Source organism: Dermacentor andersoni, chromosome 11 (genome assembly GCF_023375885.2).
Source record: "Dermacentor andersoni chromosome 11, qqDerAnde1_hic_scaffold, whole genome shotgun sequence".
Taxonomy (NCBI): domain Eukaryota; kingdom Metazoa; phylum Arthropoda; class Arachnida; order Ixodida; family Ixodidae; genus Dermacentor; species Dermacentor andersoni.
The window spans coordinates 121,007,483-121,032,149 of record NC_092824.1 but is presented as its reverse complement, the minus strand read 5'-3'; the positions used below and the strand labels follow the sequence as shown (position 1 = coordinate 121,032,149).

The window sequence follows — 24,667 nt, the reverse complement described above, 5'->3', positions numbered from 1 at the left end:
TTTGACTGACTCAGGCGCAACATTATCTATCAGTTACTGCTGAGCTGTGGAAGAAATTATACATGTCAAACAAGACAGTGTTTCAATGAAAGAGCTTATCAGCACAGCAGTGACCTAAAGAATGGCTATGGGAGTCATTTAGCAGGCCATTGTAACAAGTGTCCCTCCACTCCCATATTTGAAAAAACAAAATTTATAGGGAAAGGAAAATGTAAGAGGGAAAGGGAAATAATAGAGGCGTATTACATTAGAAAGGAAGGAGCTACATGTGTAAGCGCTCCCTCTCTTGTCTTGTCCGAAAAGGAAATAGCTTTTTTACATGAAAGATTGTGATGTTGCTGATTTGCAGGTGTGTTTGTGACTGGTGTACGCATGCCTATGCTGAGAAAGGTATAAAATGGCTGGAGAATTTCAAATAAACTTCCATTTGGCAGTCAGCGCTTGTTTGTGATATTTCTTTCCTCATGTCCTCCTCAGTTTGTGTTCACCGTCAGTTCTTAATAAGAACCAACTAGCCCTCATCAAGATCTTACCTGATCCATGTTGTTAACTTCAGTTTCTGCTGATATTACCATGATCTTTTTTCTTTCGAACTATAATCTTTTACTCTAATGGCATATTGATGCTGGTGGCAGTGGCATCCGCAAGAAAGAATCTGAGGGCGGTTGAACCCCCCTCCCCCCCCTCTTCCAGGAATTTCTGGACCAAAGTGCTGAACAGCATTGTGCACCTATCGTACTGATTGCAGGTTTGCGCTTTTACTCCTTTAAAATATGTGGGACAAGTACTTCCTCACAAAAGGCCCCTGCAAATCAACCACTTCATACAGTGAAGCTTTTCACTCTCTCCTCTCCAGTAATCGGTATGCGCCTGTCAAGTGGATCTTGCAAGAGGAGATGTGCAGTGGTGTCCAGATCTGTTCATGCCAGATATAGGTGTGTGCATCTAGCAGGTTGGGGGAGGCTTGAGCAAGTTGTTTGTGCACTTCAAAAGCACAAGCCAAGCCAAGTATCGCAATATAATCAGTATACATCCTAAATGTATTTTGCCATGAAGCTACAAATGCAACAAAAGCTGCCCCTATGATTTCTTATCGTGTGACTTATTACCATTACAGTTGAACCCACTTATAACGATACCGGTTTTAACAATATATCGGTTATAACAATGACAAGCTGCTGCGCCGTCAACTTTTGTATGTTTTGCATGGTGAAATTACCCGCTAACTACAATGCCCCGATGCTGCATTATCACTTAGTGAAGTCTGGCTGCTCAGTTTTCGAGCCCCGAGCCGAAAGGTAGTGAAATGCCAAATCCTTGAAAAGAAAAAAAAAAAGACAAGAGAAGAAATTCGAGCCACTGCACGATGGCCTGCTGCTCGTATGGCTGCTGCGCGCTTCTCTCCCGTCGCCCTTCCAACCCTCTGAACACAGATGGGCTGCGCCCATACCTCTACGCTGCACCACCCTCCGAAACAGGAATGGACTGTGCCAACTGCGCTGCTCGCATCTTGTTCGCTAGCTCCTTATTCAGCGCAGTTCTGCAAACAGCGTAATCGCCCCTGTTCATCTTTGTTCGTTGCGTCGAAATCGTTCCTGGCCATGTGGTTTCTCAGCTTCTTTTGACTCGCTGTCGAAACGGAAGATGACTTACCGGCCCGCTGATAACCGGCAATGCACGATTTTGCTGGGGAAGAAAGCGCACGGCTATAGATTTGGAAACTAAGTGCTTCTAACCGATGAGGCGATCGTCGTGAACGTGCTTGCATCGGATAGCAATGGCGGCTACGGCAGCGATGACACGGTAGGGCAGGCTGGCTCAACGTTGTCCTTACAGGAGGCCTGGCAGATGATTCAGTCCCTCTGGAGCTTCGTTTTCGTGAGGAACCTTCCGCTGCACTACTTGGAGCACCTGGATACGTGGGAGAAGGATGTCGGCAGGGCTTACGGACATAGGGTTTTCTTGCGCGAAGCAGTGTGACGTACATGGCGAGACGCTTGTGGCGATCTCGCCTCAGCGTTTTTTCTGGATTTCTCAAGCTGACAGGCTGCCACAGCAACCTCCTCGCATTTTTTGAAAGGCCCCTTTTGGGCCCACCAAAGTGCTGCGTCAATGATGCTCGCATATCGCTTGCTACCCATGACCCCTCTTTGCAGTTATAGCAGTGCTATTCTTTAACGCCAACAGCCGCGGCTTGTTGCATGTGATTATAGCGCCCAGGAAGCAGTTAGAGTGAGCACAACTGGCAGCCGGATGGAGAAAGGTGGCGGGCAGAGGCATTGGCCTCCCCGCCATAATGGTTTGCTAAGATCAGCTCTGCCATTCCCCTATTTTGATTTTTTCATGCAACCCAGTTTTAACAATTATCAGTTAAAACAATGGAATTGTTGTGGCATTTGAATATTGTTATAAGTGGGTTCAACTGTATGTGATTGGCCAAGAAGCCGGTGGTTGCAGCTATACAGAGTTTCTGAGATAGAAATTGCGCTGCAGCAGGCCATTTGAACAAAAAGCCAAGAGGGATCACTGTTGCTGCAGTTCGTCGAAACTGCATACGAACAATGGCTGCAGATGCTGCATCTCGTTACACAGGGCACTCCCGCTCTTAATTAAGTCACAAGATTATCAGAAAATATTAATGGAAATCGTTACATTTAATTTACGCTTGGCATGTCAAATTTATTCGCATCAAGAATAACACCAAAAGTCGAGCCGCAGAAATCCCAAGTAGAAACATTTCATTGATTGATTTAGAGTTGTTTATTGAAGATATGAAGGCTCTAAGCCATGTAAAAGGGAAACTCTGATCTTACGAATACTTCTTGAAGAAAATATTGTTGCACTTCTGAAGACTGCAGAGGTAATTTTTTCAATGGAGATGAGTAGATTTGTGGTGTTCGACTCTTAATGTACAAACTTATAAGATTGTCACTCTGCTGCCTGTGTGATCTCTGTAGCCAGCGTAAAATTTGTTGTGCTGACCTTGCCTTTTTTTTTTGGTTGTCATTATACTCATTAGAGTTACAGTAGACCGTATTTCCTGTCACAGTACGGTATGTGCTCGACAGTTGGGAATTTTAGAGTTTGCGCACGCAAAGTTAGGGAACAAAAACTGCCGGGCCTCAGAAGGAATGCAAAAGATGTGCAAAGAGGGTGTTTGGGCTTTGGGAGCCAAACCGGCTTAGGGACGCTTTTTTTAAATCTCCTTAGTTCACACCACATCTGCGTTACAAGTAATGGAACAGAAAACATGGGTCAGCTATAACTTTTCCATTACCTAATCCAGGGACATAATTTTGTGTTTGGACTATGACAATACTTCTTACTAACATGTGTTCTCTTGTAGCTCTATGCACAATGCCAAAGTGATCAAGTGCATTTAATGCATGCTTATGTTTTATAACCGTAATTAGGTTTTATTGATTCTACTAGCGATCAAAACAGGTCTGAGGGCAATGATATAGCTGACAGTTGACATTTCTTTGACAAAACGTGCCAAGACCTAGAAGAAAAAAATCCTTATTTTTTCAAAGAAGCTGTAAAAACTTGGTTTTACTATACTTTGTAACTATAACTTGTTACTTGGACTGGGAAGTACCTTTCCAGAGAGCGGAAGGAGTGGAAGCAGGGTCTTTGGTACGCTGCCCCCATTTTGCCCCTCTGGAAAGTTTTCTGTGGATGCCGTGACTGAAGGTATAGAACAAGTAAATAAATAAATAAAAAATATTCTGTATTGTTGTTATCACGAAATGTTATTCTAAGTTTAATGAGATGACTCCCTACGTATGTCAGCTTGTATTTTGAAATTAGTGTTGGTACCATTCCTATAAAGTTCATGATTTCGCAACAGGCAGTTGATAGCAGATATTCTGGATTTTGGTGTCAGCTGTCACAACAGATGACGTAATAGTAGATTAAATAGAAAGGGTGACAGTCTTTACATGGCTTCCTTATTTTTTCGAACACACCACAATTGTGATATATTACCTACATAGTGGACCTAACTCGTGCTACGTTTGTTTATTTATTTTTACTGTTTTGGGGCTCTGAGCAAGTATGCCATATTGCAAGCAAGTAGCAAAATGCTCGCGAATGCTCATGCACATGCTTTGAAATGTTCTAGCTTGGTCGCACCTGGTAACGCATTTGTCCCCCTGCAATTTCAGTCTGCCAAAATCAGCATGGGCGACTCTACCAAGGCCTAGCGTGGTGCAGGCGCAGCATATGCTACCCCGAAGGCAAGAGCAGCTCGTATTCTGTATTCTCGTTTCTTTAATCGCTTTAATCTAGTTGAAGCACACAACTGTCATCACAGTAGTTATGTACATCGCTAGTTTCCTTCTTGTATTCTAGAGATTTTTTCAACTCAATTTTTATGCACTCAGCATGTGGGTTAGTACTTTCGTCTTTTTCCCCCCGCTCCTTATTATCTCTTAAATGCATGCTGGTTATCCTAACATTTTTCTCTTTTCACTTTGCAGTTGTTAGTGGTGTAGTGCTACGCCCATGTCAATGATATACTTACTATATGTCTCTCATTGGCTGTCTATGGTCGACAACTTTAGCAACACTTGAAACAAAATTTTTATGCAAAGTAATTTTTACCATCGAGCACTCTTGCTCTCTCTAAGCTAAGTCTAGCCTCAGAAGCTTTGCTACATTGTGTTGCCCAAGGGAGCTATAATTTTGCATATACCAATATATGTTTTGTAATGAGTAACTTCCATGCGTGCTGAAAATAAGATATGACTGCTAAAATTTTCAGATTTGTTAAAAAAAAGCATGATCATGAATTAACCAAGGTTAAGTTTTCATAAGTATATTGTTTGTTAATACAAGTGCTTTCATATTTGTCCTTATTTCAGCATGTGAATAATTCAGTGCTGATGAAGAAAATTAAGGCAACAAAAGACTTTGCACACACGAACGGAAGACAAAGATCTGTGTGCGCTGTCTCTTTGTTGCACTAATTTTCCTCATTAGCAGTGCAATACATACTAGGCAAGCAATTAATTCTTCTTTAATGGTGCAAGTTCCTAGACCATTGAGCCCTATGCATTATTGTAATAATTGATAACTTACAAGAAGGTCATGCTTAGATTCACATGATTGCATATGTTGTTGCAATGAGTCCAATAATCTTTCAAATTGTGAAATTTAAGTTAATGAACTACACAGAGAACAAAAAAACCTTTGTTTAGCTAAAAGCTAGAAGTAGCTGTTGCTAAAGCATCAAAGCATGTGTGGAACATTCAAATTAATCCTGAAGAATTTATTGGCCATTTCACAATTTGAAATATTATCAAGCACATTTCATCAACATGCAATTATGTAAATCTAAGCATGATCCCACGATCCTCTTTTTCGAATCTAATCTACGTTTTGAAGCGCCTCGTATGTGCACTGCTTCGGAATTGGAGAGAAAAAATATGGTTAAAGCTCGATATAACGAACTTCGCTATAACGAACTTCTCTATATAATGAAGCATTTAACTTTTTGTAACCTCTAGTCCATAGAACAGCATGCATTTCGAACCTCAATATAACAAAGTATGTTTTTATGCGATTTCAATATAAGGAAATTTTGCTTCTACCACAAAGGAATGCCGAGACAATAAATGGAAACATCTGGCGCAGATGGTCAAATGATTGAATTACAAGCGTCTGCTTGCAAACACACCTCTCTCAAATCGCACGTGCGACAAGAGCGACCTCCGCAGCGGGCCCGCATCATGTTACTTATAAAGTCCAAGTGCGATAAGATCTTACTGCGGCCCACGCACTTTGTGCTTTAGGTGTGACTGAAAGTGGGTGAGGGTTAGACAAGAAAGATGGTGGTTTCACGAGCGCTGCCTTCCCGCATGAGCAAAGGGAAAGAAGGAGAGGGGAGCTCACTCGCTGTAATGCGATCAAGCGTGCGTGCAAGGAGTTGGGGTGGGGAGGTAAGTTGGCGCTTTGCGATTTCTGGCGCGTGTCTCGTCTCGGTCGTGGCTGCACATTGCTGTAAGCGTGACTCAGCGCATAAGCATCTGCGCACCCTGCTTTAGAGGTAATCTGCCGGGTGTACAAAGAGGGCGTGCTGAGCAAGCGGGCATCATGTTAGCAGTCATCCCGTGCGTTTAGTATTGGAGGTTGCGTAACATCGAGTTTCGGGGATTTGTTGGAGCGAGAGGCAGACGAAGCATTCGCTCCCTGTTGCCGCCACTTTTCATGATAGCGTCATCCCTGTGAGGGCGACGCTATCAGCTGTGGGGATGGAGTGCATGTGAAGGGGTGGCTGGCTTTGCTTAATTCGTACCGCTGATGTCAAGATATCGTCAACGTGGCATGAAACAGTATCATTCATCGCCTGCTCCCAAATTCATCAGAATAAATTGTTCTTAATTCAAATTTGCTTTTACAATTGCCCAATAATTAGGAAAATTCTGTGGCCCCTTTCCTTGTAAGAAAAATTTATTGGTGACTGTACTTATTTGCATAAAAGGTCAAATTTCAATACAACAAAATTTCGATGTAACGAAGCAGATTGCCAATTTTACGTACTTCGTTTATGAGTATTCAATGCAGTCGAAACCCACGATAACGAGATCCCGCAACAACAAAAATTTTCGTATCCCTGGCGAACGCTGATAGGATTCAATGCATTTCATATCTCTCGGCAACGAAATGTCGCTGTACTACAATTTCGCATCAACGAAAATTGCTGGAACGTAACGCTGCATATTACCTACTCGCGTAAGGTTAGCAGGCTCTAAAATGTGCTCAAATGCGGTTGTTTTGCACTGAAATTGCGTAAAATACCAGCACAGTACATTTGTGTGGGTGCTGACATTTTTGTTCACAAAAACATCCAAGCGCCAGAAGCAATCAGTGCTCTGGAAACACATCATGGCCACCGTTTTGTTTGTTGATCGCCCATTTGAAGCGGCACGTGTGTTGCTACTGACATGTGACGATGGTTTTTGCACGCCTACCAGGTGAGTTTGCGTTCCCCGCAGCTCACGACTCGGCGAGGCCTAGGCCAATCGCATGAGGCGAAACTGAATGCAAACTGAATGCGCGGTTCAAACACCAATCTCCGATTGCGGCAATGCACTGCGTAATGTGCGCCTCGGTGAGAAAAATACAGCAAAAACAAGGAAATCTACGACCCACCGACATGGAATTGTTTATGGCACTTGAGATGGCGCTTGGGGCATATGGAGTGTCGCGCATTGGGCCATGATTGAGCGATCGTCTGGGAATACGGCCTACCTTGCTTTAAGAACACTGGTTTTGGTGCCACCCGACAGGCATCGCATGCAGATTCAGCACCGGATGTAGATTTGCGCGAAAGGGCCGTTACCTCGATTGTTTGCCTTCGAGTACATGAGATACGATCACTTTTGCGCTCGGCACTGGACACGTTGGCACCTACGGGCAAAAGCGCGCACTGGAGAAATGCTGATGCATGCAGTGTTACTCAACGTCCAGTGCCGAGTTACGGAAAATCTTGTAAAAGTGATCACATATCCGAAAGCAATTGACCGAGAATACTGCGCTAGGGCAGTACTGCCAGTGGTGGTCGACGCGCACTTGTACTGGCGGCAATGCAGTCCTATATCCTCAAGCAAAGCTTGCAAACTAGTGTGATGGAATTTTGACAGTAAAGCTTGTTCTGCGATGCATTACCTATCTCTTCTGTCTTTTTTCGCTGCAACGAAATTCTCGCGAAACGGAATCTTTTCGCGTTCCCCGCCGATTTTATTGCGAGGTTGAACTGTATAACAAGATTGACGATATAATGAAGTACTTAACTTTTAATTACTGGTCAGTAGAACACTATGTATGCTCCTCAATATAACAAACTTTATACATGATTTCATTATAACGAAATAACGATAAGAAGGTTGGTGCGCCTCTGCTTTCCTGGTCGCAGCCCGCGTGCTCTGTTTAGGGGCAATCTGTCATGTATGCAAAGAGTGGACGTGCCGAGATGTCGTGGCATCACGTGCTGTTCCCACGCATTTAGTACTGGAGGTTGTGTAACCTCGAGTTTTGAAGATGCGCTGAAGCAAGAGGCAGACCATGCTCCTCGCTGCCAGTGCTTTTCATGATATCGTTGTCCCACTTGAGGGGGCGGAGGGGGCGTCAAAGCGTGGCTGGCTTTGCTTTCTACCGCTGATGTGAAGATATCCCTGACACGGAGTGAAGGTGTCTTTTGTCACTAACCGTAAAATTTAACAAAAATATTTTTTTTTTGTCGTTCAAATTTGCTTTTTCCAATTGCCTGATAATTTGGAAAATTTTGTAGCCTCTTTTGTGTAAAAAAGATTCATTGGCGACTGCTTATTTACATAAAAGGAGGAATTTCAATAGAACAAAATTTTGATACAATGAAGCAAAATTTCAATGTTATCGACTTCGTTATATAGAAGTTTAAATGTACTAGTGTAGATTTCTCTAGCCTTCTGCGGTACCTCGCTGCAATACTGCTATTCCATTATGAGTGAACTTCAAGCTCTCAGGAATTCATCCCATATTGCTCTTCCACAACCAATCCACACTGTGGCACACAGGTCAAATTTGTTACTGATAGGAAATATCTTTCTTTTCAAACAATAAAATGGAAAGAAGAAAATACAGCGGATGTAATACTGGTGTGGTATGTGCTACATTAAGCGAAACGGCAAGGGCTATCCACCCTGCCATTATCAATCAATGGAAAGCAGTTATTATATTGATACAGGGGTGCGCCCCTCTGTCAAGCTAGTTGTAGGCTTTTTGGTTGCAGCCCTAACATCCCTGATGTTGAAATAAAGGTATTTGTATTTATATTATTTGTACAATGTTGTCAATACCACATGTGGTCGCACACCACTCAGTGGCAAACTGCTGCCAGAAAGAGCACCTGAGACAAATTCAAATGGTGCAGTGCAAGCTTTTGACATCTTTGAAAGTGCAGTGGACAGAAAAAATTCAAAGGGCATTTAGTTTGCCTACGTGGATGAATGCGAAAGCATTGCAACCATTGCGCAGTGCTTAGACATTATGCCACATTGCAAGGTCGTTGGTTCGACTTCCACCGAAGATGAAGGGTTCGACTCCCGACAAAGGTTGTGGGTCCGAGTGCCTTAAATAACTCCATCTGAATTAACTGTGCCTCAATTAGCGCCAAAGGTCATGAATTCAACTCCCACCAAAGGTTATGGGTTCGAGTGCTTTAATGAACTCCATCTTATTCAACTGTGCTTTAATTAGCTTTGTCTTAAGTGGGAGGTGTTAAGAACGGCCAGCTGCAGTGCAAAGTTTTGCCAACCCGTTGCAACTGTGGAAGCAACATCTCGGGAGCATCGCTGCCAACCTCTAGCCACAACGTGACTAAATCGACTTTGTGTTGGGGAACAAGACGCGCATCCCCCACTCTCCGTCGCTTCAGCTAGGATGCGTTCGATGAAGCAGGCTTTGTGCTGAAACCGCCGCCAACCTCTAGCCTCATCGCCGTTGTGACGGAATGAGTTTGGCGGGCCAACTATTGTTCCCAAACTCCCCAACGCGGACCTGATCTGCTACGGGTGCGCGAGTTGCCGCGGGAACGCCGTTTTGCGCTGCTTCCCACGCACCGACCAAGACTCAAGACAATGCGCTACCCGGAACGGCTCCGAGTTCCACGGGGCCCCTCTGACGTCGGCTCCGGACCTTCGCACCTGTGTGTATGCGTGTGTGCATGTGTGTGTTTAGACCGTCCTGCGGGGAGGCGGCTAGTTTGCGATGACTAAACGAACGTTCGCATCACCTTGTATCGGGAGAGGACCGAGTGTTTAAAAACCGCTGTTGTGCGGCGGCTCAGGTCACTCTCTCTCAAGCAGTCATGTTAGACTGATGTACTTTCTCAAACAGTCATGTTAGACTGAGATAAATACTGTAAATAAACGCATATTCCTCGTTCTCGATGAGAAGCAGTCCTTCCCTTCATCAACGTCCTCAGCGTGGATAAGTTGGACGACGGCATGGGCCAGCTACCTTCGAATTCATGCCAGACTCCAATCTTGACAACGGATCCCGAGCAATGGGATTGAGCCCCCAATCATAACAGAGGCAAGGCACCAAGGCAACCAGTTGACAAGCTCTCCCAAGTAACAAAGAACCTGATAAAGAAACAACAACAAATTAAAGTGTCCAACTCAAGAGATAAGATAGAACTTTCGGAACTGTCAAAACTGGTCAACAAAGCGAAAATAAGTGATATACGAAATTATAATGTGAGAAAGACTGAAGAAGCCGTAAAAACAGACGCAGCCTGAAATCGGTGAGAAGGAAACTTGCCATAGGACAAACTAAGATGTATGCACTGAAGAATAAGCAGGGTAATATCACCAGCAATCTCGAAGGTATAATAAAAGCAGCGGAAGAATTCTATACTGACCTGTACAGTACCCAGAGGACTCGGGAGTACTCTATTCGAAACAATAATGAACAGGATACAGAAACTACTCCAATAACTAGAGATGAGGTCAGAAGGGCCTTGCAAGGCGTGAAACGTGGAAAAGCGGCAGGAGAGGATAGAATAACAGTCGATTTAATCAAAGATGGAGGAGACATAATGCTAGGAAAACTGGCGGCTCTCTATACGAAATGTCTATCAACTGCAAGTGTCCTGGAAAACTGGAAGGATGCGAACATTACACTAATCCACAAAAAGGGAGATGTTAAAGAACTGAAACATTATAGGCCTATTAGCTTACTCCCAGTATTATATAAAATATTTACTGAAATAATCTCCAATAGGATAAGGGCACCACTGGACTTTAGTCAACCAAGGGAACAGGTGGGCTTGAGGAAGGGATTCTTTACAATGGATCACATCCATGTCATTAATCAGGTTATGGAGAAATCCTCAGAGCACAATAAGCCTTTCTATATGGCTTTCATAGATTACGAAAAAGCATTGGATTCAGTAGAGATACCAGCAGTCATAGAGGCAATGCGTAATCAAGGAGTACAGACCGCTTAGGTAAATACCTTGGAAAATATCTACAGAGATTCCACAGCCACCTTAATTCTACAAAGAAAAGTAGGAAGACACCTATAAAGAAAAGAGTCAGACAAGGAGACACAATCTCTCCAATGCCATTCACTGTGTGCTTGGAAAAAATGTTCAAGCTATTAAAGTGGGAGGGCTTAGGAGTAAGGATCGATGGTGAATACCTCAGCAACCTTCGATTTGCCGATGACATTGATCTATTCAGCAACGCTGCGGACGAGCTACAACAAATGATTGAGGACCTTAAGAGGGAGAGTGTAAGAGTGGGGCTGAAGATTAATATGCAGAAGACGAAAAAAGTTAATAATGAATAACTGGGCAAGGGAACAAGAGTTTAAGATCACAAGTCAGCTTCTAGGGTCTGTGAAGGAGTATGTTTACCTAGGTCAACTAGTCACAAGGAACCCTGACTATGAGAAGGAAATTCACAGAAGAATAAAAATGGGTTGGATCGCATACGGCAGACATCGTGAACTCCTGACTGGGAGCTTACCGTTATCATTGAAAAGGAAGGTGTACAATCAGTGCATTTTACCGGTGATGACATATGGGGCAGAGACTTGGAGACTGACAAAGAAGCTTGAGAACAAGTCAAGGACTGCACAAAGAGCGATGGAACGAAGAATGGTAGGCATAACTTTAAGAGACAGAAAGAGAGCTGTTTGGATCAGAGAGCAAACGGGTATAGACTATATTCTAATAGCCATTAAGAGAAAAAAAATGGCACTGGGCAGGTCATGTAATGCGCAAAGTAGATAACCGTTGGATCATTAGGGTGACAGAATGTGTACCAAGAGAAGGGAAGCGCAGTAGAGGACGGCAGAAGACTAGGTCGTACGACAAAATTAGGAAATTTGCGGGTGCTATTTGGAATCGGCTGGCGCAAGACAGGCGTAATTGGAGATCGCAGGTAGAGGCCTTCGTCCTGCAGTGCACATAAAATAGGCTGGATGATGATGATCATGATGATGATGATATTGATTCAACACCAAAGGTCTTGAGTTCGACTCCCACCAAAGGTAGTGGGTTCGAGTGTCTTAATTAACTCTATCTTAATTCACTGAACCTTGATTCATCATGATCATTATCCTGGTTACGCCCACTGCAGGGCAAAGGCCTCCCATATTTCTCCAACAACCCCGGTCATGTACTAATTGCGGCCATGTCGTCCCTGCAAACTTCTTAATCTCATCCGCCCAGTTAACTTCCTGCTGTCCCCTGCTACGCTTCCCTTCTCTTGGAATCCAGTCCGTAACCCTTAATCACCATTGGTTATCTTCCCTCCTCATTACATGTCCAGCCCATGCCCATTTCTTTTTCTTGATTTCAACTAAGATGTCATTAACTCGCGTTTCTTCCCTCACCCAATCTGCTGTTTTCTTATCCGTTAACGTCACACCCATCATTCTTCTTTCCATAGCTCGTTGCGTTGTCCTCAATTTAAGTAGAACCCTTTTCGTAAGCCTCCAGGTGTTTCTGCCCCGTAGGTGAGTACTGGTAAGACACAGCTATTATTTTTCTCTTGAGGGATAATGGCAACCTGCTGTTCATGGTCTGAGAATGTCTGCCAAACGCACCCCAGCCCATTCTTATTCTTCTGATTATTTCTGTCTCATGATCCGGATCCGCCGTCACTACCTGCCCTAAGTAGATGTATTCCCTTACCACTTCCAGTGCCTCGCTACCTATTGTAAATTGCTGTTCTCATCCGAGGCTGTTAAACATTACTTTAGTTTTCTGCAGATTAATTTTTAGACCCATACTTCTGCTTTGCCTCTCCAGGTCAGTGAGCATGCATTGCAATTGGTCCCCTGAGTTACTAAGCAAGGCAATATCACCAGCGAATCGCAAGTGGCTAAGGTATTCCCCATGAACTTTTATCCCCAATTCTTCCCACTCCAGGTCTCTGAATACCTCCTGTAAACATGCTGAGTCATTAGGGTTGGTGCTTCTAATCATTAAGTGACGCATTTAAATGCTCCGCATAAAGAGTAATTTATTATAAGGTTTTAAAAATGTACATCGCTACCAATCGCAGTGGCACCGCTGCCCTGATTTTTCAGCTGCCCCAAATTAAGTGATGCATGGTGGCCAGATGATGTCAGTATGGCGAGCTATCTGTTTGTCTGCTTGGGTTGCGTAATCGATAATTTTTCCAACTTTATAGTGAATAAATGTTGTTCATAACAGTTAGAATGTTAGTTAACTTGTTTCCATGAAAAAGAACTTTATAGTGAATAAATGTTGTTCGTAACAGTTTGAATGTTAATTTGTTTCTATGAAAAAGAAAGTAACAGAAAGAATGCACAGGAACAATTTCTCACTACACTCAAGAACTTCCGGCACACAGCAAGTGTTGTCTGCTTGTGTTACAACATTCTCTGTGTTGATGTGAGCTGCGCGGTCTGTGCTGGTCTGGATGTGTCTTTTCGCGAGCACCATGGTTCACTCTTGCATTGTGGGCTGCAAATGTAGTAATCGACGACATGTCAAGCTGTGACATTCTGTCGCTCTGCAAGTCAACATGCGTGCAGAGGGACTACAGCACTGGTTGTCAGTGACCGATCAGTACTCGAATTTACGTGTTTTCGGCCATAAATTCATGCCGAAGGATTACTAGCATGTCTGGTATTTGGGTCTTTTACTGTAGCTGCACCCCACATTTCACAGTTTATTTATGTGTAATTATCAACTAGGCGAAAGATTGTATGGAGTGTTCATATAATTGATATTGCAGTAAAATGTGCCAAGTGTCTCAATGCGTTGGGTTGGACACGGCAAATGCTTAAAGGAGGCCTGAACCACTTTTTATTGTAGTCGAGAAATGCATTTCAAGTTAAAGTAGACTATTTAGAAATACTTTGCCGAATGAAATGCGAAAACACCCGTGTACTTAGATTTAGGTGCACCTTAAAGAACCCCAGGTGGTCGAAATTTCCGGAGTCCTCCACTACGGCGTGCCTCATAATCAGAAAGTGGTTTTGGCATGTAAAAACCCATAATTTTAAAAGAAATACTTTGCCGGAAAAAGTTCTTCAAAGCGTTCAGCAGAAGCGAAGTTATTGGCAATCAAACATAACGCTCGCAGTGCTTCCGCTCCTTCAGTGATTTGCACTCCAAGAGCTACAAAGTAGCGGGGTATGCCCACAGTGCTCCGCCTACCGAACTTCACTGTAGCGCACAGTTCAAATGAGATTCTGGATGTTCACGCAGACTCCGCTATTTCCGATTTTGGTACCTACGATGCACCTAATGCGGTGCTCATATTCTCCTGTCGGGTTGTGCTACGTGCTGCGGACCAGCTTTGTCTTGCTCCTGCTTGACCGACGCGTAGTAGCCACATCCAACTTGTGCATTTTGAAGCCCTGTAGCTCAAGACGTAGCTATGTCTACAAAGGTGTCTAGTGAGGAGCGACTTGCAGGAGTGAGCGCACGCTGGCAAGGGTGCATGTGGTCTGACCTTAAGTTTCACGTGGTTTGAGGCTAGTTCAGCATTTCAAAACTGATCGAAATTTGTGAGACTCAACAGCTGCAACACTCATAAGCAGGGTGGCCAAACTTACATCCTATGCTGGTGGCTGCGGCCGAGCGTGAGCAGACGATGGTTGGCTTCTTTCAGAAGCACGTAATCATTATCGAAATTTGAAAGCACATTCTTGCTTGAGCTGTGTCATTAAGTATACACATTAACAGCAGGAAGAAGCGCACATATCCAAACACCCTTCTTGATTGATGTCAGGTATCGGCCAACAACAGCTGCACATGGGAATCTGCTGTTTTACAAAATAAAGCATCCAGAAAAGGGTGAGGAGCAGGATTCTGTTGAAAAGGGGGCGTTTGAGAGAAAGGCGAGTTCACGCTCTGCTTGCAAGATCCACGCTCCGTTCACAACTGCAAAATTTTGCTGAAATGTTCACAGCAGCGTATGCTATCCGCTGACTGTACTTTTCACTAAGCATGAGTACGGTTCACGGCCCTCTTAAGGATGTTCTATTCCACCTGCTAAGGCATGCACCTGTGGGCTCACGGTTAGAGCATCGAGCCTCTGTTGTAACCCTGTCGTCAGGCAATTTTATTTACATTTATTTATTGAATATAAGGTATAGATATGCATATATATCATTATATTTGTAACATCACGACGACCAGTGGTCCGACACATGACACATCACGACACATGTCCACTACCACACAGAGGCCCACATTATTAGGCTGCACTGTCTTCAGGGGACCGAAGTAAATTGTTCGTTATTCTGAATGATTCTTATAGTGAAAGCCCTAAAATTAACCATTCCGCGCATCAACCCATCAGTTTATCATTTGTCACCATATGAGCTATCCACGAAAATGTTGCTGTAGGCTCTCGGCTCGTACTGTTGCTATTTTTCATATTCTGCCTCCACGCACCACCGAAGCACCGTATAAGAGGTATAAGAGTGACGCACAGTACAGACGCTGACGCCGAGAAAACTGCTTCAAAGGTAGGCATACCTGTCAAAAAGGTAGCTGCTTATGGGCTCCAGAGCGCTATGTTTCTTGCTTTTTGTTTGTTTTTCACATTTCTGGCTGTGGACACTGCAATTGTGTCGCTTGAGGCGGACGCCTGAATTGTGTCAAAGCACAAGCATGCAGAAACGACACCGACTGGAAAGTGCAAAGTGTGACTTTGTGGCATCTCCGCGAGTACAGAGGTTGCATTTCACCGCACGTGTAGCTAGTACGGCCGTAGAAAGAAGGGTGAAAGAAGGAAGCGAGGTGCCTGCATTGCTAGGCGACACTTTTCTGGGTGGAGCATACGCTCGCAAAACCTGATGGGCCGTCGCCTCCGCTTGTCTGCGTTTTTTTTTTTTTTTCTTGGGCACTGTCTCGGGGTTCTTTTAACCCACACGCCACGCCACGTGCCCACTTTCTGTGCCTTGTCGTCTGCTAGCCTACTGTTTCGGCTGCCGTGAAGGATACTCAGAAACCTAAGAGTCCCCAGATTTCTGAAAATTAGTTCGTAGTACTGAGGCGTTTATATCCCAGGGAAACTGAATAACAATCTATATTCTGAAAAGTTCGGTATTCTGTAGTTCGTAGTATTCAAATATTTTTACATTGAAACTATAGGCTACCTGGTCAGAAGCTTTAGAAAAATTCAGAAAGATGCTGTCAGTTTGAAGGTTTGAGTCCATGTTAAAATGTAAATCTGTCGTAAATTCTAGCAGTTGCGTTTTACACGACAAACCTCTCCTGAAACCTTGTCGATTATGAAAAAAGAAGTTGGTCGATTCTAGATGATTGTAAACACGAGATGCAATAATATGTTCCATCATTTTACAGCATATGCACGTCAGTGACATCAGTCGCTGGTTCTGAGCCGAACTTTTGTCAACGTCTTTGAAAATGGATACGACTTTGGCTGTTTTCCAATCTTGGGGTATCTGACCTGTCATTAAAGATTGATGAAAAATATGGAACAACAACTTGCTAGATGCTGAGACTGTGTCTTTTAGTGATTGAAATTTAATGTTGTCCATACCTGCTGAAGACAAAACTTTCCAGTTCTTAATAAGCTGAACAATACCATCAATAATAATGTCCATAGGTTCCATGTACCATTAATCTAGGTCTGCAACAATGGACAAATCAGTGATACTTTCTTTCATGAATACAGATGAGAAGAATTTATTAAAAACTTGAGCGCACTCACTGTTAGGAATAGGAATGTTGTTTTCATTGTGTAATGAGATGTCATTAGTATGGCATTCAGGAGATAAAATTGACCAAAACTTTCTACGATCAGATTTCAGTAGTGAAGGAAGGTCTTAAGAAAAATATTTATTTTTGACTACACTAAGAGCGAAGCAGTAGGAATTTAAACAGTTAAGATACTTTTCCCGAGCTGACGCGGTACCAGTTCGTTTTGCAGTTTTATATGAACGTATATTTTTGTTTCTGAGTAGGTGAAGGGGCTTAGTGAACCAAGGTTTGTTTTTGTCTTCAGTTATTGTGATTAAAGGAATGTTCTGCTCAACCAATGCGCATAACTTATCTATGAACATGACCCAGTTATCATGAGCAGACCTTGTGTGAAACGGAGGTAGAAATTGGTGTTCAAAGAATGATTCTAGCTCATTGTTGATTACTTCATAATTGCCCTTGTTGTAGTCACGAATTGTCTTTCTTGAGACACCTGTAAATGGTAATGGGATACTCATAGATACATTGAGTAATCTGTGGTCGCTGAAACCATCCAAGCGTGTTACTTATTCTGTAGTCTTTGGGGCGTTAGTTAGTATAACACCTAAGACTTTAGAACCACGGGTAGGTTCTTTAATGATCTGGAACAGATTATAATCTAATGTTAGGCTAATGAATTCTGATGAAAAACTGCAGGATGATAAGTTTGGCCAATCAATGAGAGGAAGATAAAAGTCATCAATAAGATATGTGAACTGGGTTGGACAGAGCTGGGTGGCTTTAGCAATGCTGCTGCGCAGTTCATCAACGAAGCAATGACTATAATCCAGGGGCTGGTTACAAGCGCCTATCAAGACTTTTGCAGAACAGCAGTGGCATGCAGCCTACACAATCTCCAGACCTGAAGGTGTGTCAATCAGGTACAATGCAATAGTCTTTTTAATAGTCAGGAGGACGCCATCACCTCTTCTATCTGAGTGATCGCGGCGATAAATATTATGGGTGAGCATAATGGGAATAATTATGCTATCGGCTAAGTCGGGGGAAAGCCAGGTTTCGGCGAGAGCAAGAATAGTGCAGTCGCAGTCTTCAAGATTAGGTGAGTTCGCATTTCGACATAAAGCTTCTAATATTTGTGAATAATATTATTAATGATGTAGCAATGCTATGAGTTAGCGGCACTTCACATGTGTCTTGTTCTATCTATCTGTTTATTTCCACTACTGAACACTTTGTGGCATCATATGCATAAGCTTTGTCATCAATGCGCAGTCGGTCAACTGAAAGTTTGAATGGTTTATTTAGCGTCTTCGCATGATCGATCAATTGTTTTCTGGCTTGTCATGTAGAAAAGGGAAAGTCCCCTCAAGCATAGTAACCAGAACCTTTTAGTTTGTGCGCAGAAGCCAAGATGCGTCCTTTATCTTTAAACTATGTCAGCTTAGCTATGATAGGTCTGCGTTTTTAATCAGCGAGCTTACCTATTCTATGCACTCTGTAAAACTGCGTGCCTGTTACAGCGATACCAAGTTTCTCTGAGCAGAAAGAAATTATCTTTCGCTCCGATGCAGCCCAGTCTTCTCGAGCATTATCTTCTATGCCAAAGAGCAGCAAGTTTGAGCTTCTCATTCTATTTTCATTTTCATTGCACCGCAAATAAATCTAAATTTGCTCAGAAAATTTACTCAATGAATGAGAGCCAGGGTCTGGGTCACCTGGGCATTCAATTGAAGTCCTCGACTTCATTGCAGAAATCTTCGTACTAAGCAGCTTGACCTCGCCATCTGCGGCAGACTGCCTGTTGCAGGATGCCTTTAAATCGGCCCACAAAGTAGCATTTACTTCTTGAAGTCGACGTGCAGTTTCTGAAGCAGCTGCATGGTCATTTTTGACGCAGTTTAGTTCTGCAACTAAAGCAGCCTGCCCTTTGTCAAGTTTACATATTTTTTCCGTAGTAGCGACATCAGCTGCCTCTAGCCTGTGCGTTGTTTCCAATAAAGTAGCAAAGGAATCCACCTCTGCCCTTGGCATTGGGCCCGGGTTTGGCTGAACATCACCAGAAAGTACAAGCAAAACTACAGGTAAAGTGGAAAACACATCCCCCGAAAACGCTAGCATCCGTTTAAGTACATCAACGAAATCCGTCGGGCATGACACCTCAAATAAGCAGTAGTTGCTGGTCTTGGAAGATGCAGCGCCCTTCAGATAACTAATCTGCAAAAACAGTGGACATGAGTTGGCCATCCTTGCAGTAGTCTCTTGCCCTACTAGGATCGTCAACGGTTGGCGTTTGTATCCGGTCTCACCGGTAGTGGGCTCAGTGCTAGGTGAAGCCACTGAAGGTCCGTGTTGCCAGGTGCATGTGCTGATCATGTCCAGAGTTGGCGTCGGGTTTGGAAAAATCGGCCAAATGAGTGGCCGATCCTCGACATTCAGCAGGCAGCAATGCCACACCTCGAAGCAGGTGAACCATGTAAGGGTAATCTGTGAAAACAGTGGACGTGAGTTGGCCATCCTTGCAGTGGTGTCGTGCCTCTTGTGCACGCCATGAAACTCCTTTGCCTCAAGCGTACTCCTTAATGTTTGTCTTTCTTTCTTTTTTTTTCTCCTTGTGAGTTGGGGAATTCTTTCAGAAGAGTAATGCAGCATTCATACACCTTCTTAAGATCCTGAAGAACCCTTGAATTTATGAAAACAGATTCAAGGGCCCTTGAAGCTCCTTGAAAATAAATGTGTCCCTTAAGTTCCTCGAAAACGTGGGTTGGTCGCGACTTTTGAACATTCAAAGTAACAAACTTCCACATAGGGGCTATGCCAGGGACATTGCCTATTGAGAAGCAATTTTAGACATATTTTCCTTTCAGAGTGTCGCTAAGCAGTGCAAAATAGCATGTCTTTAGCTGCCAACGACAGGGTAATTTAAATTTTCATTCCAATTGAGGAGGTAGATGAAGCAATGAAGCTGTACTACTATTTCTGTCGTTTTGCTAGTTGGTTCATACTGCAGCCATCAAGGCTCCATTTTCAAGTGCTGCAGTCAAGAAATTCTTGACGGAAAGTAATTTTCCGCCATTAGGATTATCACATTGAGTATCTTTGGCTAATGCGGGCACTGCTAACCATTATTCTAGAACACCATTGGCATCATCACAGTTGCAAAGCCAACGTTTAAAAGCTCAGCAAAAAACTCAGCAGCTACTTAGCTTCAAGACAAGAAAGGCTAAGATGAACGAGATTGCGCGGTTTGCCAGTGTGCCTGTATGGATAAGGTTTGTTTCCCCCTCATTGAATTTTGTCATCCTTAGAATCCACGAATTTTCCTTTAATTTTAAGTAAGTTGTTTTATATGAACCCTTGTTACAGCCATACAGTCGGTAGGAAGGGTCGGAATTCGGGAGTCTCAGACAAATCGGGAGAGTTGGCAGGCATAGGGTTCAAAAATAAAACCAGGTGATTCCATACCACTGTGGCCCTTTTTTTCTTCTTCTTTTTTTTAAAAGAACAGTTTTATTAATTCATTCAAGAAAAAAGCACAGCAACAAAATATACAGGAGGAGGTCCCAAAGGTCAAGGTTGTAAGGGGACCTCCTAAAGAGTGCATTTGCAAGCAACCAATGGTGCCTTGTCTTGGAAAAGTTAGTAAACCTGAAAGTTACCTTGCGAGTTCACTTAACCAAAACTTTTTTTTTTTTTGTGCTTAGTGTTCAGCTGAATGTGCATGGGAATATTACATGACTCAGTTGGACTGAAAATTTCATTCAAATGAAGCTTTACTGTACTCTTTTTATGCCTGCAGTAGCGCTACTATATTTTTATGCTTTCTCAGTAACTTGTTTGTCCTTCATGTTCTGCAGCTCCCTCTTATCCGCCACTGTCCAGAGCTCTTCTACTCCAGCTGGGTCATTGTGAACTTCTTGCAGCGGGGTCTCTCACATTGGACACTCGTCAAGTGAAGAGATGCAACTGCCAGGATCGTGTACTTGTTTCAGCAGAGTGTGTTGTTTCTCACCTAACCAAGCCACTACTATTCTTCGCCTGCGTAGTGCAACCTGCTCAGTTTCCTACATTATCAAAAAAGTGATCCCGTTGTAAGACCTTCTGTCCATTGCATAACAGTCCCCATTGCCTCTGGCAAACATGTTTAAATGTCTTCTTGTAAAAAAAAAAAAAAAAAGCAACACATCAAGCAGCGACATTATAATGGACAATTTCTTGTGCATTCTAGTCTGGTGGCTTTTGGCACAAATCACAGTGAACAGCTTGGACTCTCAGATTTTTCTCTTTCACCTCTCCTTCTGTGGCAAGTTTTGTACTGCTCCCAATTGATAAAAAATGGCCTGAAGTCCAAAGAATGTGCCGCAAGTGTGTGAACCTAATCCCATTAATAGCATACCTATGCTTAGTATGGCAAATGTTGTGGATATATAGTTAAGCGTGGAAATATTTATTTGTACATATGCGACAGTTGGTGTGTTGCTGCTGTGTGCAAAGATAGTAAAAATACAGTTGTCGAAATGGCTTATTCCTTTATGCTTAGACGCCAGCTGCTGCTTGCAGTAGGCCACCCACCATTATTTTCTTGGGTCACGTAATGAGTGTATTCCCTTAATTTTAATTGTGGTTCCACCACTGTTATGGTGGAAAACACACCTGTGTGGATTCATAGTCGTGTAGCTGCATGAACAATTGCACTTGGGGACACCCACAGAGGTCCTCGACAGTTTAGAAAATAAAATCTTAAAATAAAGGCTGGTGTAGCTTAGTGCACAACACAAGATCTGTCATTCATATAAGCGCTCAGTCTTGTTTCTTACTACAAATTCAATCCAACTAGCACATATGCCACCATTTTCAAGCCATTGTCTTTCCGTTGTAGGTTGCATAGACTGACGGTTGGAGATGCTTTTAGTGTAGGTCAAAGCACAGATATTGAAACATTTAGTATTTTAATCATGCAAACAGATACATCGCTGTAGACCGCATCATCGCCCAATGGCACTCACCAGAAGCATCATCGACATTGCCACTCGCTCCTTCATGATTGGCTAAAAACAAAGTTGCAGGTAATGACTACTCTGCTGCAAAGGTCTGATAAATTAAAATTTTGTTTGCTTTACTTTTTATATTAACACATGCAGACACATTCATAAAAAAAATAATAATAATTCTATGACCACTAAACACTGTAGGGGCACTGGCTGTTCTTTTGCCTCTGGTACGGCAGCATACCTCTGGCTTCTGAGCACGGAAGCTCGCAGCAATGTCGAGGCGATCGCTGACGTCTGCGCAGTTTCCGGTGTGCTGCAATGCAGCAGTCTGCCGCATGAGACCTCTTGGTTGCCGAGGCCAGCGCGGCAATTTACTAAAGCAAGCGCATTCCGCCCAGGCGAACGCGGCAGCAGACTTTGTGTTTGCGGGAGTGCTCTTGCTGTAAAATTTGAACGGGTGCAGCTGCGCGAAGCAAGTGTACTTATTTTCTCTCTCTCTGCCTTTGACGCGACTGTAATTTGAATTAAAATGCAATTGGAGGCGGGAGCCACCTGGTGAGAGTAGGTGGACTTCGGCACACCTTGTAGTTTAGAAATTGTTTTTCAAGCTTTGAGGACATGCACCTTCGCGCCATCTGCTTTCCCCGTCTCCTTGGTACTTTATAGTGTATGCTGCATGTTCTGCATTCCAAAGAAACACACCTGTTTCTCTCCCTCTCTCAAGTTCTTCTTTTTCTTCTTTTTGTTGCTGCTCTTGTCTCAGCTGCTATGCTGTTTACTCGCTCTAAAATAGAATGCTTGCACAAGCCAAGAACCTTTGCCATCTTTCTTTTTCTCTTCCCAAGACGTTTCTGCCATGATTCACTGGCTCTCATTCTTAGTAGGCAATGGAGCATTAGCTCGCGCCACCTACCTTTCTTTCTGTATGGCGAAGTCCGTAGGTTTTCCTAGCTCCGTACACAGATGGTGCAAATGCGTTTTCGCGCCAGTTTCGAACGACCTCGCTGCACCAAATTTTCTCATTTAAATGTTTCAAAGGGGTTTGGAAAAGGGGCTGGTCCTTTTTTCTTGTGCAAGGCTGAGCTTTCCAGCTGTGTTTAAGCTATGCTAGCATGTGCGCGTATATATATATATATATATATGTGTGTGTGTGTGTGTGTGTGTGTGTGTGTGTGTGTGTGTGTGTGTGTGTGTGTGTGTGTGTGTGTGTGTGTGTGTGTGCGCGCGTGCGCGCGTGCGTGCGTGCGTGCGTACACACACACTCAAACGGCAGTAATAAAGATGATAAGGTAGCAGTTTTTTTTTTTTTTTTTTAAACAATACCTGTGCTTCACATGGCGATCTTTCTCCCCTCGACGTTTCCGGTTGGAAGGAGTGCGCAGCCTTTTCTATATTTATTTTTTCTTTCACTTCTATGTTGCTTGTCTCCATACATGGGGCATGCTACCTAATTCTAACCGTCGATTCGTCATGTTGCGATCCGTCCCGGCCTGTGCCGTATCAAAATTTTCAGTGGGCCTTGCGGGAAAGAAAAAAAAAATGAAGGAAATGCGCGTAGTAGCTTGCACTGCGCACGGGCTTGAAACGAAGGCTTCAAAGAAGGTCACCTTGAGCGGTCGCATTCAGACGGAAGACCTTGATGCATCGTTGTTGCCTCCCCCTTTTTGTTGTTCACGGTTCTGTGTTGAACTATAGCTGAACTGAAGAAAAGAGACTACACAGTCCCAGGCTGCTCGATGAGTAGTGGCAAACATGACATGTGCTAGAATGTGCATTGAGCACTTTTCACCATGGTAACAGCGTCCTCAGCATTCCAGAGTAAAGTGTGTATATACAACCATAGAATGTGAAATTCCACTGCATAGGTGCTTTGACCTTTTACCTTTGGCAACGAGGGGGCAGAAAACCATGAAAAAATTTAAGTTCAGGGCATGCATATCTTTTCTTGTATTTTGAAATTTCTCAACTGAATAACCTTGGACTGCGTGCCCCTGTTGCTGCCATCCTTGTTGCACGTATCTCTCCAATCCACACAACCCTCAACTCAAAAACTTATTTGAAAAGTGTTCATGGGCCCCTTTGGGACATATGACGACGCCATTGTAACCATGCGTCTGTTTCCTGTCAGCGCAATCTCTCCAATCCACACAACCCTCAACTCAAAAACTTATTTGAAAAGTGTTCATGGGCCCCTTTGGGACATATGACGACGCCACTGTAACCATGCGTCTGTTTCCTGTCAGCGCAAGTACGTGCAGCACTTTTTTGCTACCCGCCGCGGTGGCTTAGCGGCTATGGTGTTGCACTGCTAAGCATGAGATCGCGGGTTCAAATGCTGACCGTGGTGGCCGCATTGGGGGGAAATGCAAAAACGCCCGTGTCCCGTGCATTGGGGGCCCATTGGGGGCCCATTGAAGCTCCCCTGGTGGTCAGAATTAATCAGAAGTTCCCCGCTACAGCGTTCCTTAATTAAATCGTGATTTTGGCATGTGAAACTGAGTTTGTTCTCTGCGGTTCTCTGCGGAGTTTGTTCTCCGAGTTTGTTCTCCTCTGTAAACATTTATCATATTATTGGAGGACCCAAATCAATCTTCTGCTCCAAACAGTCGCTGCAAATTCGCTTTCATTTTTTCTCTAATTACAATCTGCGACCGATTTTCTGGACATGCCAGATAATTCGGACGTCTTCTGTGGCACTGCCACGGTATCCCATAGACTTAATGTAAAGAACATCTGAAATTTCGGACCGAAAAATCCTTTGCATCTGATTTTCCTGACATTTTGCCAGCACTGCAGGTGCGGAACGGCAGTGATGGAACCCACCACCCATTTTGATTATCTTGCCGCCTCAAACAGGCACTCTCTCGCTTGCAGATACACTGGCAGCCTTTGCCACCAATGCGACAACGCTAGGCCTAGGTACTTCAGCGTTTGCTACCAAGCTTCTTGCTGTTCAGTGCCATGTTTTTCATTA

General features: G+C 43.6%; 1 protein-coding gene across 2 annotated transcripts in view; it reads left to right on the top strand.

The window, feature by feature from the left end:
* Positions 1–21,220, top strand: part of LOC126539361 (V-type proton ATPase 21 kDa proteolipid subunit c''-like) — a 61,198-nt gene extending 39,978 nt beyond the window's left edge. The window contains exons 6-7 of one of the 2 annotated variants that reach the window (XM_050186193.3): positions 4,167–4,238; positions 20,560–20,648. In XM_050186193.3, coding sequence (XP_050042150.1) covers positions 4,167–4,205 — 39 coding nt within the window. In that variant the 3' untranslated portion in view covers positions 4,206–4,238; positions 20,560–20,648. Of the gene's footprint in view, positions 1–4,166; positions 4,239–20,559 lie in introns of both variants that reach the window. The other variant, XM_055075511.2, reaches the window with a different exon arrangement.
* Positions 21,221–24,667: the final 3,447 nt, after the last annotated feature.